A 20,266-nucleotide genomic window follows, 5' to 3' on the forward strand; every position below is an offset into this window, starting at 1 on the left:
TATTTGAATGCTAATAACAAAGTCAAACAGATATGCTCAGTGGCACATCATGTTTGCTAACATGCTTCCTAATAAAGAACAGTGTCAAAACCTTCCTAAAGGCAACAACAATCCCTATGGGAAGAGCAGTTGTCGTAAGCCCAAAAGACAGCATGAAGCAGCTACTGGCTTCCCAACTTACCATCTTCCTTTTCCTTTCTGCAATCTGCTCCTCGGATTCCATTTCTACTTCATTGCTAATGGGAGTTTTTTCTTCTATATCATCAATGAAATCTGGTTCCTGAAAGATGGAAATGACTGCTTTATAGAAACTACTATTCCATCCACAAACTAAGGACACTGAACTATTAAAATACCTTTAAATGACAACTAATGCATTCAACAAAGAAAAATTACAAGCCTACTTAAATCCATTTCAGAACCTTAAAACTGGCTGTAATTAAAAATTTTTTTCAAAATTAAATGATTTTGCTTTTTAGAGTTCTAGTCCATAATATTAATAGAGCCCACAAGGTCAAATATGGTAGCACAGCTTTCTGTTTACATTCTCCCCAAAACATAAACATATAAAATTACTTCATAAAACCTGGTGCCTGGAGATTCCAAGTGCTTAACAAATGTTTGTTCAATTTAAAACTTTGGGGAAATTATTAAGTTAATTAAACTACTAAATTATGGAAAATGGGCTACTGGAGAGGAGTGAAATCTTACTTATTTTTCACTTTAAATGGTGCCTCCTAACTTCCATTTATGTAGAGGGCACATAAGAAACTCTTTCCTGGCAGGGCAGACATATGGGCCAAACTCATCCCCCAAAATGATCTTACATGTTAAGAGTATTTTCTCTGAAAAATCTTCTGTCTCATCCTTATAGAATTGATTTAATTATGCCCCAAATGTTTAAAAAAAGGAAATTAAGACTTTAAATAAGAACACTTACTATTAAGATAAGGACAATACCATCTGGGATAAATTTTTAAATCACCCAGTTATAGAAAAATCCTGTATTCAATTCTGCAAGGATCTGCTGGCTCAGTTGTTTAACGAGCTTAACAAACACTGCACAAATGCTAGCAGAATTTGTGTACTTGTGTTTTATGTTTCTAAGTACTTCATTAAGTAACAATAGATTTAACTTAAAAAATTTAAACCGTTTTACATAAAGAGGTTAAAATATGACAAATTATGTTCTTCTGTTGACTTCTGCTGACAATCAGAAGAGCATAGTTCAGTACCTGATTATTTGATACTGATAGCCTCAGCGGAGAAAGCTTTCTCTGTTTAGTTTCTGGGCTCTTCATTTTGTTGGTTGTTCCTTCACAATCCAAAGTAATATTCTGATTTTGTGTATCTTTTTCTTTTGAAATATCCTTTTCTTTTTTTCCTTTTTTCCTTCTGGTCTCATAACCGCTGTTGATGTTTTCCATGGATTCAGAACTACGTTTTAGAACAGGGCACTCTGGATTTTCTTTGAGGCATGCGCAGTCCACCTTGTACTTACTGGAAAGATAACCAGTTAAATATTTATTCAAGACACAAACTGTAAAATTTTCTAATTCATTTTAAGCTGCAACTCTACAAAATTGCATGCTAATACCACCACTTAATCCTTAATCCTTACTTTTCACTAATTTGCACTCCCCATAACTATCACAAAAGAAGTTTTTTTTTCCTCATTTAAAAAACATTAATCATTAGAAGTTGATTTCTGATAGAGATTGGACCTTCAATCAAAAGGATAACCAGTGATGGTTTAGAGGAGGAAAACAAAAAAACAAAAAAACCTCAATGAATTAAAACTGAATCCTTGTAAGTGAAACGATACATTTGGTTCACATTAATGCAAAAATGGTATTTACTTCAGTAGTCCCAAACCTTAACTATGTCTTATACTTTAAGAAATGACTTTGATAACCAGTTGTCTTTAAAAAGCCACCTTGAGGGGCTCCTGGGTGGTTCAGTTGGTTAAGCCACTGCCTTCAGCTCAGGTCATGATCCTGACTGGGATCGAGTCCCACGTCAGGCTCCCAGCTCCATGGAGAGTCTGCTTCTCTCTCTGACCTTCTCCCCTTTCATGCTCTCTCTCTCTCTAATTAATAAATAAAATTAAAGCCACCCTGAAAAAGGGTAAAGTTATGTTTTCCTTCGCCCCTCCTAAGTATTCCCTCTTTCAAATGGATGCTTGAAAAATAACTGCACTTCTCTCATCTTCACTGCAGTGATAATTATTACCCCCACCATACAGAGAAGATTCAAGTGCAGACAGGTTCAGCATTTTGTCCAAAGTGGCACAGTTACTAAACGGTTGCGACAGCATTCAGGTACAGGTCTGTGTGAGTCCAAAGCTCACACTTTCCATCTCTTCTTAATTCTGCCCTCCATATCCCTACCACCACCATTTAGTTTCTCTCCAGGATGTAGGCAAAATGCCCAACCTGAGTAAAACACTAGAAGCTCCCCATTTTACATGTTTTTAAGTAGTTTAATATTTGTTTACCATAAAAATACTTTACTTTCCTAAGTTCCTAATACTGTTCCTTACTCACTTTCAAGATTAGTACAAGTCAAACTGCCTAAATCTGTAAATCAGGGATAGAACTCAAAAATTTGTTATCTATGGGACCCATGTCCCCAAATTAGGTATTACTAGAAACTAGGTTGAAAGTCTTTCTGATGTTTTCTTTGATTTTAGGATAACAATTGCAAATAATGATGGCCAACAGCTAATGTTTATTAAAAGCACTTATTTTGTGCCAAGAAACACTCTACATATCTTAAACTCACTGAATCTTCAAAACATTCTTGTTAGGTGAGTATTATTATTCTCCTATTATGAAATAATGAGAAAGAAATCAGCTGAACCAAGCTAGGATTTGAAACCACTCAGATTATAAAAAGCTTATATTCTTAACCACTTATGGGAGACAGTCTTTCAAAGCAATGAGCAAAGAGCCATTATGCTAAATTTTCTACCATCTGGGAGAAAAGGGGCTAAGAAGGTCATGCTTAAGTTACAATAAATTTGACTCCCAACAATCAAGTAGAGATACACAGTGTAGGAAGTGGAATTTCATTGACAGAAAACATCATGAACATGTAAAACTTACACATTTAAATAGGTTACCATACAAAACTTTAAAAGTAAAATACAGAATAGGAGGAAATGAGCTCAAATGCTATAACCAAACAGACTACAGGATACAAAAGAATCATTCCCCTCCCCACCCAAAAAATAAAAAAAAAAACCAGTAGGAAAATTGAAGGCGATTGAACAATTCATGAGAGAGGAAATCCAAATGACCAATATACAAAAAGATTCTTGGGCTTATAAAAAAATAATCAAGGAAAATGATAATTAAAAATATAAAAAGATGGGATGCCTGAGTGGCTCACTAGGTTAAGCATCTGCTTTTGGCTCAGGTCATGATCCCAGTGTCCTGGGATTGAGTCCATCAGGCTCCTTGCTCAGCAGGGAGCCTGCATCTCCCTCTGCTTTCCTCTCTCTCTCTGTCAAATCTTTAAAAAAAAAAAATATATATATATATATATATATACATATACACACATACACACACACACACACACGTATGTATAAAAAATACCGTTTCACATGGATTAGCACCAATTTTTGAAAGTCATAAGGAAGTAGAGCAAGGAAGAAAGGTGTGAGAATAGAAACTGGTCATGACCCCATGTCAGGTTAACACTGAGGCCGTGCACATCCCACAGCTGAGCAAGCATACCCACTAGATTCTCTCCCATGGAGAGAACATGGGCCCACAAAGACATGTTCAAGGAGTCATAGGAACGGTTCTGGTAAATTTAAGATCCAACAGAGAAATGGATAAATGCTACTGGCAGTGAAAACAAATGAACTAGAGCTACACAAAATCAAAGAACCAAATCTCGAAAGTAACAAATGAGAAAAGATGAAAACAAAACACTACAGAATATAATTTACATAGAACTTGAAAGTTTTTATACTCAGAATTAACTTTATTTCCCTAGTGTTTCAGAACAACAGTTCTTAGAATTTCCTTACAGGACTCCAACAAACTCTTACAATTTATACTACAAAAAAATCTGCACAATTTTTTTTTTTAAGATTTTATTTATTTATTTGAGAGACACATAGAGCAGGAGAGGGGAGAAGGTCAGAAGGAGAAGCAGATTCCCCATGGAGCTGGGAACCTGAAGCGGGATACCTGAGCCGAAGGCAGTTGCTTAACCAACTGAGCCACCCCGGGGGCCCCTGCACAATTTTCTTTTATTTTGAAGGGCAAAAGTGAAATTATCCATTCACACTGATCAATTAACTTACATTAAGACCAAAAATGTACCCCCTAAAATACAAGAAAGAAGAAATTTTCATGTAAACAAGGTCAGTGTTATATGGCTGAATTAGGACTACCTTTTTTAATTACTATGATCATTTACATTACAATAATAAAAGTCTGGAAAAGCACTAAGTAATAATGCTTAGTGGAAGTTGACACCAAAATGCTTGTTTTCAAGTACATTTCACTGCCTCATAAAACATACAAATAAAAAACTATGAAAGTGAGGACAATACCTAGATTTTTAGGAGGGCCTTAAGGAACTATTTCAAAACAGATAACATATTTAGAGACTTGAACTTACCAATTCCCATAGTCAAAATCAAAGGCAATAGTTATTTCAGTTCCCTTTGGAATACTCTGTATAGAATAAATGTAAAGATGTATGGTTCCATCTTCAATTTCATGCCTCACCTGTTAAAAGAATAATTTTACATTTTATAAATTATTTTCTATCTTTAGAAGCACGTCATGCTGCAATTTTGAAAACTTTTCAAAGTAATTCATGAGTACAACGTGAAAAATATGCAACTGTAAGACTGTAACTCTAAACTGGTGGTTATCAGCTGGAAGCAAGTGCAGGGAGGCAAACTCTGCAATCCACCACGTAGCATTAAAAAGCAAACACTACACAATTTCACAGTGCGTATTTTTTCACCTCTCAGTATCCCTGGAATTGGGAGTTTTATAAGTGGTAATACGTTTGATTTGATGACATGCAGTAATGAGTAATGGTACTGTTAACACCATACTTTTCTATGACAGACACTGTTGTAGGTACTTCACAGGTATTAACTCCTTTAGTCCTCCCAACAAGTTTTTACAAGGAAAACAAGCACAGACAAGATTACAAAGCTAGTTCATCAAAGAGAAGACATGAATCTAGTAAGTCTAGCTTCAAAATCTATACTCTTAACTGTAACATACAAATTTTAAATGTTTACTCCGGCATGAAAAACCAGAAATACTACTTCAGGCTCCAAATTAAAGCACAATTTTTATAAAAAAATTTATAGTAGCACATGTAAAATCTACTTTAGCTTTTAGTTTTGTCATCTATCTTGATCCAATCAGATTAAGATGTATGTGACCCACAGAGCTTTAGAAATAAACAAAGTCCAGTATTTCCTCTTACAAAAAAAAATCACAATTTCTTCACACAATTTCTTCAACGTGCAAAGTCATTTCTAAGACCTGAGAGCCAAGTAATCACCTGATTTTTCATAGTGGAAGCACACTGGGCAATATAAAATTCATCAATGGTCAAAAAGCCTACCAGATTTGTGTCTGATACTCATTTCCACATATCCCCCCAAACCCTGCCTCCCAAAAAGATTTCTGTAAGCTTACCTCTGCATTGGGTGTACAAGAACGCCTGATGAACCGAGCCTCATTTCCAAAAGTCCTTGCATCAACACACATTTCTAGCCCGTGAAATTTAGAATAAAACAAAACAAAAGGATATGGTCTACAAAGAAAGAAATGCATTATAAACTATTAACATATTACCAAACTTCTAAAAGACTCAAAGTCAATAGTGAAGCCAAGATCTGAATACAGGCAATCTGATACCAGAACCCATTTGTTAAGGGCAAGTTCATGCTAATCAGATTTTTACCTGCTCCAATAATCTTATCTAAATCAAAGTTAATTAACTGAAGGTAGAAATTCAAATTTACAAGGAAAAATAAAAAGGGAGTGACTACTGCTTTTACAGAAGGATTCATAACTGGATGCCTTTAAAATCCGTATCTCCTAGTGCATTTAAGTGTTTGATTTACAGCACTGTTTCACATAAAATTTGTATGTAAAAGAGAAGTATTCTTGTATATCTTTCAAATCCTAAAAACTCAATTATAAACAACAAATAATCATATAGACTGAGAATGTTTTCTCTCTCTAGAGATACCAACATATTTCTACACCTCAGGGAAGCAATGGGTCACAACATCAAATCCCCATCAAAATCACAAACCACAGAAGAGGGCTCCAGAGCCATTCCAGTACCAAGAAAGTGAAGGTTTTAAAGTAGGGCACATCTAACATCCTCTAATAAAGAGGAAGGGATTTTGCCTATGATCACCAATGGTCTTTTCAGGTTCTACCAATTATGTCACAAGGAGATAGGAAAGGTCCTGGATGCAAAAGGATTCCTTAGAATCTTATGTAATCAGAGTTTTCCATTAATATCCATCTAAACTGCTGTAGTTTCTTTGAAGCAGACTATTGTAGGAGTGTCAGCAAGAGAGAGATGGGTAAGAGACAGGAATACATCTGCTTTTTGCTGTATTTTATTATAGTTCAAAAGTTTATCATTAGTCATTGTTCAGTCACACTACACTTTTAAATGTATTAAAATGCACTTAGGAAGGCAAAATATATATGAACACAGATAGCATCTTGGTAAATAGCCAAAAAAAACCCCAACTCATAACTATAGATAACTGGTAAAATAAAGGAATATACCTCTTAAAGAAATATCCATTTGCTTCAAACTGTTCTCTTAGCATAAACTTCCCTCTGTACTCAATGATAAGTGCATCAGGAGGCAAATCTTTTGCGGATTTCAGAATTTTCTTATTTTTTTGTATATGGCTCTAAAACCAGAGAAATGCTGAGGTTAATTAAACCTGATTGCTTTCAAGCTAACTACTCAAGATACGCATTAGAAAACAGTTTTGTTTCATAATTTTTTTGGGCAAATGATATATTTACCTCCACAGGAGGCTTGAAGAGCAAATTGTTGGTATTCAAATCTGATTTATTTATTTCTTTTTTGTCATTTCCACTGCCTAATCTCAGAGCTATTCTTTGTGCCTCCCTCTGAACACCCTCACTATACTGGTTACTGTTTGCCTCTTCATAGCGATCCATCCACGCTTTGATTTTTGTCTCCCATCCAAAATTTGAACCGTCAGATGAAGGATCGATCTCTGGAGCTGAACCCTAAAATCACAGCAAACTAAGCATTAATATCTGGTCTTCCAAGTATTTATATACACACACTCAAATAAATGATCATCTATGTAAAAGAACGTAATATAAAGTAGAGACAATGATAGGCTTTCAGAGGTCCTAGGGAAAAACAGACCATAAATGAGCAGCCTACTACATCTTCATACTGCATGCCAGACAGGTAAGGACTTAGAAAACTAAAGGAGACCAAGTTATGTTGGACTAGCAAAAATTCAGCCTTCACTGACCACTGTAGCCAAATGCCATTAATAAAACTGCAAATACTCAAAACTTTGGAGTCATTGCTAGCTATTGGTTAAAAAAAGGATAGCATGGGGCTGACTGAGCCTGCATGGCTCAGTGTCCAACTCTTAAGCGTCCAACTCTTGACTGTGGCTCAAGTCATGATCTCAGGGCTGAGAGACAGAGACTCATATCAGCCCTGAGATGGGTGTGGATTCTGCTTAAGGTGCTTAAGATTGGAGCGCCTGGGTGGCTCAGTCATTAAGCGTCTGCCTTTGGCTCAGGTCATAATCCCGGGGTCCTGGGATGGAGCCCCACATCAGGCTCCCTGCTTTCGGGAAGCCTGCTCCTACCTTTCCCAATGCCCCTGCTTGTATTCCCTCTCTCATTGTCATTCTCTGTCAATAAATAAATAAAATCTTAAAAAAAAAAAAAAAAAGATGCTTAAGATTCTCCCTCCCCTAGCTCTCCCTCTGCCCCTCTCCCACTGCTCTCTTGGGAGCTCTTTAAAAAAAAAAAAAAAAAGAACATATTTTATTAGAGACTGTCAGTATCTAGCCTGTATTCACAGTTTTGACAGATTACAATTTTAACATGTTTTATTTAAAAATACATGTTGATATCTTAATTTAGTGTAATTTCAAGATCTATAATCAACTGTCCACATGATAAATTTGACATAAGGAACAAAATATATCACAGAATGTGAAATGACCAAAATGGTCCATAGCCTAAATTCAAGGGTCACAGTGACAGCAAGGACCTTTGCTCTTCATCTATACCTCCTACTAAAAACCCAAAAGGTAAGAATGCTTAGTACAAAGTACAAAAAGTCACAGCCTCTCTTAATCTGTTACAGAGCAAAAAGTGGGGGGCACTTGGCTGGCTCAGTTGAAAGAGCATGCAACTCTTGGTCTTGGAGTGGTTAAGTTTGAACCTCATGCTGTAGAGATTAACTTAAAAATAAAAAAAATCTTACTGGACGCGTGGGTGACTCAGTTGGTTAAGTGGCTGCCTTATGCTCAGGTCATGATCCCAGGATCCTAGGACTGAGCCCTGCATCAGGCTCCCTGCTTGGCAGAAAGCCTGCTTCTTCCTTTCCCTCTGCCTGCTGCTCTGCCTACTTGTACTCTCTCTGTCAAATAAATAAATAAAATCTTCAAAAAATAAAATAAAATAAAACAAAAATTTTAAAAATCTTAAAAAAAAAGAACAAAAGGGGACACTTTTCTTGCTGGAATGCAACTTACAGACAGGCATAATTACCACACATTTTAAAAATATATTAAAATGTGGACTCCCACAACAAGGTTTTTTTCTTTTTTTTTTTTAAGATTTCATTTATTTATTTGACAGAGACAGAGAGAGCAAACACAAGGGAGAGGGTGAAGCAGGCTCCCCACCGAGCAGGGAGCCCAACGTGGGGCTCGATTCCAGGATCCTGGGATCATGATTTGAGCCAAAGACAGACACTTAACGACTGAGCCACCCAGGCACCCCTTCCAGAATGATTTTTTTTTTTTAAAGATTTTATTTATTTGACAGAGAGAGATCACAAGTAGGCAGAGAGAGAGGGGGAAGCAGGCTCCCTGCTGAGCAGAGAGCCCAATGCAGGGCTTGATCCCAGGACCCTGAGATCATGACCTGAGCCGAGGGCAGAGGCTTAACCCACTGGGCCACCAAGGCATCCCCAGAATGATTCTTATTTGCAATCTTGGGATGAAAATCAATCAAGGCAGATAACAAAAACTTTTGTTTCATTAGCATAATTCAGATTATAAATGATTTTAACACATGACATTTCAATTTTTTGTAAATGCTATTCACCAATTTCTTTCTACAACACTGAACACCTTGATGAGAAATGATTATTTCCTATGGTGAGTGCTGTGAAGTGTGTAAACCTGGCGATTCACAGACGTGTACCCCTGGGGCTAATAATACATTATATGTTTATAAAGAAAAGAAAAAACACGGAAAAAAAAATAGAAGCTTTTTTGGTTTCTTCAGTAATTTTTTTTAGTACACAGAGGCCCTGAGACAAAATTGTTTAAGAACTGTCGCTTTAGGAAGGCATTTATTTTCTCAGTTGGCGTGAGACGTACTAATAATAAAGACTGTTACTATCTGTTGGGGGGGGGAAAAAAGGTTATTTCTAAACTATGTACAACCTACATAACTAAAATTTTAAAACCACATGTAGAATTCATAAAAGCTTATATCCTGTTAGCCATGTACACATGTACAGTAAACACTAAAGTTTACCATTTGTCCACCTTCCATATAGGTAATTTTTATTACAAAAAGTATCATTCTTTCCTACAATGAAACAAACCATAGTAAGTTGTTCAACTACTTGACAGGAGTGTGTTTATTTTTACCAACTGATATTTTATGTAATTATATATTCCACATTATGATGACCACCTTGTAATAGATTTTTACACAAAAATGAAATACTACATATTAAGGCTTTCATCAGCTTTATTAAAGAAATCTAATAATATCTTAGCTTTTATTATTAATTTTATTAATTTTTATTTATTAATTTTATTTTTTACTTTTTAAATATTTTACTTATTTATTTGACAGACAGAGATCACAAGTAGGCAGAGGCAGGCAGGGGCGGGGGAAGCAGGCTCCCTGCTGAGCAGAGAGCCGGATGTGGGGCTTGATCCCAGGGTCCTGGGATCATGACCTGAGCTGAAGGCAGAGGCTTTAACCCACTGAGCCACCCAGGTGCCCCAAGAAATCTAATAAATCTTAAAGATTTTTTTCTTTCTTTTTTACCCCCCACCCTCCACCAACCGAGCCTTCTTGGTTGGTATATATTTGATATATATATATATTTGGTATATATTTGACCTGGTATATATTTGATACAGTAAATTCTTCTGTATCTCTTCAACCTATAAATACTACAGATTTACTAACTGGAATTGCTCTATCTTAAAGAAGGTATCCTTGACTTAAGTAAAAAATATCTTTAGGGGCGCCTGGGTGGCTCAGTGGGTTAAAGCCTCTGCCTTCGGCTCAGGTCATGATCTCAGGGTCCTGGGATCGAGTCCCACGTCGGGCTCTCTGTTGGGCGGGGAGCCTGCTTCCCCCATCTTTCTGCCTGCCTCTCTACCTACTTGTGATCTCTCTCACTCTGTCAAATAAATAAAAATCTTTTAAAATATATGTATATATCTTTAAAGATTCACAAAGGATTATTAAAATTTCACTTCCTTAGTCACTTCTTTACATAATAAATGAAAATATTTCACTTAAGTAAAAGATACCCCATCTTCAATAAACCTATTGGGATGACTACTGGATAAATTAGAAAAGGAAACTACAGAGTACTGAGTTTCCACTGGGTAAATCCAAAAACCCTTTCAGACTGTACGTTATGTCAGAGAATATCCCATAAACCCAAGTTTAATATATATATAGTAAGTATAAAAGTACAAACATACACTTTAACACAACTTTAACACAGAAAGAACATTTTTGGGCTTACAGTCTGTTGAGTGTCACCATGTATTAACTTTTTTGAGAAAGAACTACAAAAGTATGCAGTAATCATTACCGCACAGGTGTTTAATGATTTTCCAGGGAATGTGGAAAATGAGTAACTATTATGCTTTACACGATGGGCACAACAAATATACTGTAACATGCTCCCCACATCCTATTTTACTATCTGACAACTTGAGAAACCCATTATCCTTTAACCATATAACCTAGAAAGCTATCAACATACTATATAGCTGACCTCTGTTATCCAACACCTATTGTTTGGGGGGGGAAGGCAGAGCTAAAGAGCCTTGCCTTTCTCAGCAATCTGGCCATCTACAAAATTGAGGATATATTCTAATTAATTCAAGGTACAAGTGACTACTTTGTACTTCAATGGTGATTTTATAGTATTTTATAACAACTTACTTGACTAAATCACTAGAATCCCAACTATGCAAAATACACAAATTTTCAAATTCTCAATGTGATTTTGCATTCATATGTCCAGTATACAAAGTGGTACTGGGAGGCAAGGAATACAATAACTGAAATTCATATTACCCCAAATTTTGATATTAGCTATTACTTACATACCACTTCCTTTTGCTTAATATTTTAACAGTGTGAGTAAACTCCAAGAGGGCCATATTAATCAAAATAGGATTCTCTATGGTGCCACTTCTGGTAAAGATATAATAAGCAATAAATGATACACAATGAAGAGAACATAAAGATTATGGACAATCACTTAATAAGCTCCTGAAAAACTGACAGTTGGTACTAAGGACTTAAATTTAATGTATTTACCTTAACTCTTGATGACTTCCTAGATCCTTCACGAAAGGCCTGAAATAACATTAAATTCTGAGTGAGTTTTTCTTTAAACTGAATATTTAAGAATCATTCAGTTCACTAAAGTCATCTGCTAGAATAGTATTCTATTATTAACAATAGAATGCAGATAGGGCGCCTGGGTGGCTCAGTCAGTTAAGCATCTGTCTTCAGCTAAGGTCATGATCCCAGGGTTCTGGGATCAAGTTCCGCATCAGGCTCCCCATTCAGTGGGGAGTCTGCTTCTCCCTCTCCCTCTGCCCCTCCCTTCCACTTCTGCACTTATGTGTGCTCACACTTATGTGTGAAAGGAACCCAATCCTAGTACTAAAGAAATATGAGGGGCACCTGGGTGGCTCAGGTCATAATCTCAGGGTCCTGGGGTCAAGCCACCCCGTGCCCCCGGGGGGTCTGGTACTCCTTCTCCCTCTGTACACCCCTCATGCTCTCCTTCTCTCTCAGATGAATAAAATCTTCTAAAAAATTATAAAAAATATGAAAGAAGGCATTAAATAGGAAAAAATATGTCACAGTCAAGGAAAAATGAATATATGCACTTGTACCTACTGAAGAGTATGAAATAAAATTGGCTAAAAATTAAAAATTAGATCTTGGAAGACTTATTTTAAAAAGTCCGATTTTAATGATTCTGACTCAAATACAGTTATGCTTTTCTTTACGGTAGAGGAATCAATAAAATACTTCTAAGCAGAGAAGAGATATAAGAGCAATATTCACAGGAGATGTTGTGAAGCAGAAAGATAAAGTTGGAGAAATTAAATATGCTAAGTTATTACTGCAATACAATGAGGTGAAGAGGGCTTAGATGAGTTTGTAGAAGCAAAAGGAAGAAAAATAAAAAAGTAAGAGACATTCCAAAGGAAAAAATTAATAGTGCTTTTGAAAATAAATCTGAATGTCCAAAAGTAAAGACGACTTAAAGATTTTTGAGGCTGGGTAATAGCTATGCTGCTGAAATTAAAAAAAAAAAAAAAAAAAGAATTTGAAAGATAGTCACAATACACATCTTCTTCTATGCTACTCTGCATTTATTACTAATATTAATACTTCATGGGGCACCAGGGCAACTCAATCAGTTAAGTGTCAGATTATTTCTGCTCAGGTCATGATCTAAGGGTCAGGAGATGGAGCCCTGCGTCAGGCTCCATTCTGAGCACAGAGCTGCTTAAGAGCCTCTCCCTCGGGGTGCCTGGGTGGCTCAGTTGTTGGGCGTCTGCCTTCAGCTCAGGTCATGATCCCAGAATCCTGGGATCACCCCGCATCGGGCTCCCTGCTGGGTGGAAAGCTTGCTTCTCCCTCTCCCATTCCCCCTGCTTGTGTTCCCTCTCTCACTGTGTCTCTGTCAAATAAATAAATAAAATCTTAAAAAAAAAAAAAAGTCTCTCTCTCTCTCTCCCTCCCTCTGTCCCTTCCACGCTTAAAAAAAACAAAACAAAAACAACAGTACTAATACTTCATGTCAAAGTCCTGAACTGCTGAGACACCAATACCTTGCTAGGGTTTTATAAGTATTTAACAACTGTTATCTATCCAGAACATCTACTGTAAACTCCATTCAAGTTTTTAACAATTAACCATAACAGCAAAGGCTGAGTAAAAAGAAAAACTGAATATATCCTTTTGTTATATATTTTTTATTATAATTAACCTCAAATAATAGTAAAACCTTAAGAGTGGATACAGCTAACTAGATTTTTTAATGTACAGTTCCTGGATTTTTTTTTTCTAATCTTTGTCTACATTTACTAACAACACGAGAGAAAAAAATCTCTCATATACAAAGCAGTATTCTGAAATAACTCTGACACAATCCAAGACTTAGGACTGATTCATTTTAAATTTTTTTTTTTTTTTTTTTTAAGATTTTATTTATTTGCCAGAGAGAGAGACAGAGAGAGTACACACAAGCAGGCAGAGAGGCAGGCAGAGGCAGCGAGAGAAGCAGGCTCCCTGCCGAGCAAGGAACCCGATGCGGGACTCGATCCCAGGACTCTGGGATCATGACCTGGGCCGAAGGCAGCGGCTTAACCAACTGAGCCACCCAGGCGTCCCAGGACTGATTCATTTTAAATAGCCAAAAGTCATTCCAGCCAGAAAAAATGCAGAAATCTATGCTTTACTCAAAAAATAGATCTGTTAAACCAAAGGACCTGAAACAAATATACAAGGATAAAATTTCCAAGTAACCATTTTTTTAAAGATTTATGTATTTGAGAGAGAGAAAAAATAAATAAAAAGGAGAGAGAGATGAGGGTAAGCAGACTCCCCACTGAGGATGGAGCCCAACTAGGGGCTCAGTCTTAGAATCCCGAGATCACGATCTGAGCCAAAATCATGAGTTGAACACTTAACTGAAGGAGCCACCCAGGTGCCCCTCAGGTAACTTTTTTTTTTTTTTTTAAGATTTTATTTATTTATTTGACAGAGAGAGAGCACAAGCAGGGGGAGTGGCAGAGGGAGGAGGAGAAGTGGGCTCTATCCTAGGACCCTGGGATCATGACCTGAGCCAAGGGCAGACGCCTGTCTGAGCCACCCAGGCTCCCGAGAAGAGAGCATTCTAAATGGTTAAAGGGAACAGCATAAGGAAAGGTAACACCCAGTAGGACACCTGGCTGGCTCAGTCAGTATAGCCTGTGACCCTGTATGACCCTGTATGACCCTATGATCACAGGATCATGAGCTCAAGCCCCACAGGGGGTGTGAAGCTTACTTAAAAAAAGAAAAGAAAAGAAAAAGCTAACACCCAGAAAGTACAAGTAGAATTCAGTAACGAACTATCCACAATGGGTAAAATACAGGTAGAAGAATAGCAGAACTGGAGAGAGGGACATAATACACGAAGACTGCTACAGTCAAGGTACATTTTAAACAGAGAGGTGAAATTAGAAAATGCAAAGTACATGCTGCCTAGTAAACAACCAGATGATATCGTGAAGAATTACTCGAGGAAAAAAATGCTTTCTTTGAAAAACCCTGATTATATATCTAGGGATAATTTCACTCTATAATAGCAATATAGTCATTGTGAAAAGTATTTTTTACCTTAGCAGACAAAAATCTTCAAAAGCATTTATAACAAACTTAATGAAAAAGTGGCCTAGAAATGATTCTGTGCCACTACACCCTTGGGATAATTTATCACATAGAATTTAAGTGAAAAAAATCTACATGATAAGGAATTCAATAAATATGGGGGCTTATTAAAATGATTAAATATAATTCAGAGAATAACTATAAACAATCATTCACAATCATTCTGTGCTCCTTTACCTGTTCATAAGCTATTAAAAATTTAGGACTCCCACTTCTGTTTTCTAAAACAGCAATTTTTTCTATATCATTTTAGCTTTAGCATTTCTATGACTAGTTTCACTAGTGATGATTGCAAATCATTGTGCAAACATTCTTCTCTATTATGCTCCAATCTTTTAAACATATTAAAATTTTAAAATGAATTTTAAAAAGCTTAAGATTCTAACACCTTTTCTGGCTACCATCCAATACTCATCTGCCTTTCCTATAAAACTTAGCTCCCACCACTTTCCATATATACATCTTAAGAAAGGAAAAACTTACTTTTTTACACTTTGAAATATTTTGTTCTTTCTCCCCACTTTTTTTCCTTCTTTTATCATTAACCTTGGAAACTCTTGAAGCAGTCAGAGTAATCGACGTTGGGGTGTGCTGAAATGCAGTATATAATTCCACAGGAACCTCATCCCCACTCTCAGTGGCACTGGTATCACCATCTTCCAAGGAAAAACAGAAACTATTGTACTTGTAATACTATTTCAAACAAAACAAAAAACAAACTACATGGCATTCTACATGGCAAACTGTTGTATCTCCATCTGTCTGAAGAATAAACATATTTTCGTACTTCTTCACCTCAAAGACACATTCAAATGCAAACTACAAGTACCATTTCTTATACACTAAACTAGATACAAAAGTCTGAGATGGTGTGACTGTGGGAAAGCAGCACTTACATAAACTGCAAGGAAATTCACAATTCCCTATTAAGGGGAATTGAGCCATATCTAGCAAAATTCTACATTTATTACCCTTTCACCCAGTAATCCCATTTCTAGTATATATTCAAAGATAAAGTGAACAACCCCCCCCCCAAAAAAAAACTTATCCAGGAGGGTTTCACTGAAGGTACTACTTGTAATAACAAAAACAAAAAATAAAAAATACTGGAAACATCCTAAATGTCCACCAAAAAGGAAGAGTTCAATAAACTATGATTATTCAAAACCATTTATATTAGTACTGTTTTAAGCCAAAATGAAAGTTATGTTGTAGTTACACTTCTAAAATCTATTCTTAAAAATGAAAAAATACTATTCTATATGATAAACTAATGGATCACCATCTCTCTGAAAAGCAAACATATTTTAATACTTCTTACAACCAATTTACCTTTGTAGAAAACCATGGATGATTTATAATTTTTATTTTCCTCTACTTCCTACGTTTTCTAAAATAAGTACATTCTTATTCTACAATCTGTAAAAAAAAGACTATTTAGAATCTCTACCTGATTGTAAGTCATATACACAATCAACATTCACTGCTAAGGTGTTTACATCTGACTAAAATACGCAGGCCACTCATTCTCTCGATCACACTGACCTTCATTTAGTATAGATTCTTTTCACCTACCTGACATATTCTCCCTTTTCCGGCGTTGTAGTAGCACTGCCCTCTCTTTATCCAAACTCCTGTATTAAAATATTAATGATTATTAAACTTTCATGAATTTAGGTATAAGTAGATTGGTTTTAAATGTGATAAACTTTACAATTTCTCTAATATGGTCTTACTGAAAAATAAAAAGTATAAAATATATGTATTGTCCCTTGCTTTAGTTAGATCTTATCCAGCATAATTAGCAGTAGATGCCAGTTAAGTGACTCTACTGCACTTTTAAGAAAAAAAACCTTTTACTTAGGAAACAGCAAAAAGTCTGTTAAAAAAAGAATGCTATTTCATGAAAAAGATGGAGTATCTTGAAGAGATGGAAAGAAATGAATCAACCTCTACCTACCACCATAAAGTGACCCTCTGCACATATTTTTAAGAGAAAAAAGGAAATGTGGCAAAAACTATAATATACTATCACTTACCTAAGTAAGGAAAGAAATACAAATATGTATGAATATATCTGTTTCTAATAAGGAAACAATGGAAAGAATAATCCATTTTTTATCCTACTTCAGGGCTGGAAGGACATAATCACATTAGCATATAGTCATAAAAATAAAGTACATAACAATCCTAAAAATAAAAAGTAACTAGATTATTCATATATTTCTGATAGGAATGTAAAATGGTACAACTGATCCACAAAATAGTTGGACAATTTTGTGTAAAACTAAACATGCCACTACCATGTGACTGAACAACTGCACTTTTAGGCATTTATCCCAGAGAAAACAAACTTAACACTCACACCAAAACCTGTACACAAATGTTCACAGCCACTTTATCTGTAATAGCCCAAAAGTGGAAAAGACCCAAATGTCCTTCAATGGGTAGGTGGTTAAACAAACTGTACATATATACCACAGAACACTACTCCGCAGTAAGAACAAACAAAATACTGGTAACATGCAATGAATTAGCTGGCTCTCCCGAGAATTACGCTGAGTAAAAAAAGCCAATCCCAAAGGTCACATACTGTATGATTCCATTTATATAACATTTTTGAAATGACAAAATTATAGCCATGGATTACAGATTACAGCAATGGAGTTGCCAAAGGTCAGGTATGAGAGGGGATGGGAGAAGTGGGAGGTGGTGTGGCTGTAAAATGCAACATTAGGGATCCTCTCCATGGAAATGTTTTGTTTCTTGACTGTATCAATGTCAATATCCTAATCGTAATACTGTATTAATAGTTTTGCAACATGTCACCACAGGGGGGAACTGGGTAAAGTATAAACAGAATCTCTGTATTATTTCATAACTGTATTATGAATCTGTAATTAACTCAAAATAAAAGGTTTTAAAAAATCAAAAACAGAATAACATCAACATAGTGTATATTCAGCTGGTGTTAAAATCACACAGTGAAATCCTTTTAAGGGACTTTAAACACATAACTATACATTCCTTGTGGAACATAACTTAAGAAAAAAAGTTCTAAACTCTTTTACATAGGGGCACCTGGCTGGCTCAGCAGTGGAGCATGCGACTCTTGATTTCAGGGTCATGAATTTGAGCCACAAGTTGGGTGTAGAGTTTACATTAAAAATAAATAAATAAAATGAACTGTTTTACATAATCATATGGTTGGTGCTAGTGTTGGTATTGTTGCTCTGAGACCACTGTATTTTTCTATGAAATGAAGCAACTAAGTAATTGGTGAGATTCTAATTACATTACTGTCTATACTGCTGGGAGCTAGGAGGTAAAAATGGAATACAGAAACAGCTAAATGAAAACTTTATATTCCTAAATTTAAATTGTAATTATCTGTATAAACTCATGTACTTTATCTTAAAAATAACACACAAAACGTATTTCCTAGCTTTGTCTAAAAAGACAAAGACCTAGGAAGATGACCAATCCAGTAGGAAGGAGCATGACTAGCTCTCACATTCTACAACTGAAAACCAATTCTCAGTTAGAGGCACAAGAGTATAAAATAAGCTCGAGACTTCTTCTTAAACCAGAAAGCACAAAACCTATCAAGTACCACTAGGATACGGTCATAAGGGCTCAAGAGCAAACTTGATGAGGTTCCCAATGACCAAAACTGGACAAAATTTGAGTATCAATAAGAATAATAACTGCAGGGGTGCTGGGTGGCTCAGTGGGTTAAAGCCTCTGCCTTCGGCTCAGGTCATGATCCCAGGGTCTTGGGATCGAGCCCCACATTGGGCTCTCTGCTCAGCGGGGGGCCTGCTTCCTCCTGTCTCTCTGCCTGCTTCTCTGCCTACTTGTGATCTCTGTCAAATAAAAAAATAAAATCTTAAAAAAAAAAAAAGAATAATAACTGCAACGGACTGATTTCCAAGATGTTTAAATCCCTGAATTCATAATGATACTTAAATTTCTTTTCAGTATCCTGAACACTAGTAAATAAAGGGTCAGAATCAACAAGCATTTATCCTGCCTTTCCTTACCGAAATACAGTTGACTCTTGAACAACATGAAGAGTTAGGGGCACCAACCCCCCCGTGCAATCAGAAATCTGCATATAACTTTTGATTTTCCAAAAACTTAAACTACTAAAAGCCTACTATTGAGTGTCAGCCTACTGATAACATAAACTGTTGATTCACACATATTTGGTAAATGCATTACACATTCTTATAGTAGAAGTGCACCAGAGAAAAGAAAATGTAATTAAGGGGGGCACCTGGGTGGCTCAGTCAGTTGAGCATCTGTCTTCAGCTCAGGTCATGATCCTAGGGTCCTGGGATTCAGCCCCAAATTCGAGTCTGCTGGCTCCCTGCTCAGCAGGGAGTTTGCTTCTCCCTCTTCATCTGCCTCTCCCCACCAACACCTCATGCCCTCTCTTTCTCTCTCAAATAAATAAAATTTAATTTAAAAAAGAAAATGTGATTAAGGAAGTCATAAAAATCATTTACATACTCTATTGAAAAACATTCACACTAAAAAAGAAAAAGTCCACATTTAAGTGGATCTGCACAGATCACAAACTATGCTGTTCAAGGGTCAACTGTATTTCTTAAGAGAACTGAACAGTTAATATGGGAGTTTGTTTCTATAGAAATATTCCAGCTAATAAGTTATAAGCAATAAGATTAACATGGCACTAATTTGCAACCCCTAATAAATTAATGGATCTAAATAAGGACTATCAATGTGTCCTATCACAGAGACAACCAGATATTATGTGCTACCTGACAGAACAGAGTCTATGAAATATCCTCCTCTCAGCACTCCCCAAAAAATAGAACCAACAATCCCATCATACACTTGTTTACAGAAATACAAAGGATATAGAAACTGGTTATTATCATGATAATGCAATCAGCAAACAAATCAGAACAAACAATTCAGTTCCTTAAAAGTGAGACCGGAGTTGGTGGGGTGATGGAAAGAGGTTTGTATTACCAGAGTCTTAAGAGACAGATATATATCAACCAATCAGTATTTTAACCGTGGCTGAATGATAATAAATTTTATTTTTTAATTAATTAATTTATTATTTATTTATTTATTTATTTTACAGATATATATTGAAATACATATAAATATATATATATTGAAATACCCAGGGATACATGCGTATGAAATACTGTATCTGGGATTCCCATTAAAATATGTGAAAGGGAGAAGATATATATGACAGTATAAATGAAAAAGATTGTTGAAAATTACTGAAGCAGGGTGGT

At 35.9% G+C, this 20,266-nt stretch overlaps 1 protein-coding gene across 3 annotated transcripts in view; it reads right to left on the reverse strand.

Annotated features, from left to right (window-relative positions):
- Positions 1-20,266, reverse strand: part of KMT2E (lysine methyltransferase 2E (inactive)) — a 98,176-nt gene that overhangs the window by 20,535 nt on the left and 57,375 nt on the right. For all 3 annotated transcript variants that reach the window (XM_080817901.1, XM_080817900.1, XM_080817902.1), the window contains 9 exons: positions 16,560-16,618; positions 15,468-15,640; positions 11,847-11,885; positions 7,053-7,283; positions 6,804-6,934; positions 5,688-5,805; positions 4,642-4,751; positions 1,236-1,500; positions 182-280 (listed from right to left, as the gene is read on the reverse strand). In XM_080817901.1, the coding sequence (XP_080674027.1) occupies positions 182-280; positions 1,236-1,500; positions 4,642-4,751; positions 5,688-5,805; positions 6,804-6,934; positions 7,053-7,283; positions 11,847-11,885; positions 15,468-15,640; positions 16,560-16,618 (1,225 nt within the window). The remainder of the gene's footprint in view (positions 1-181; positions 281-1,235; positions 1,501-4,641; positions 4,752-5,687; positions 5,806-6,803; positions 6,935-7,052; positions 7,284-11,846; positions 11,886-15,467; positions 15,641-16,559; positions 16,619-20,266) is intronic.

This window comes from Martes martes (assembly GCF_963455335.1).
Source record: "Martes martes genome assembly, chromosome: 11".
NCBI classification, from domain to species: Eukaryota; Metazoa; Chordata; class Mammalia; order Carnivora; family Mustelidae; genus Martes; species Martes martes.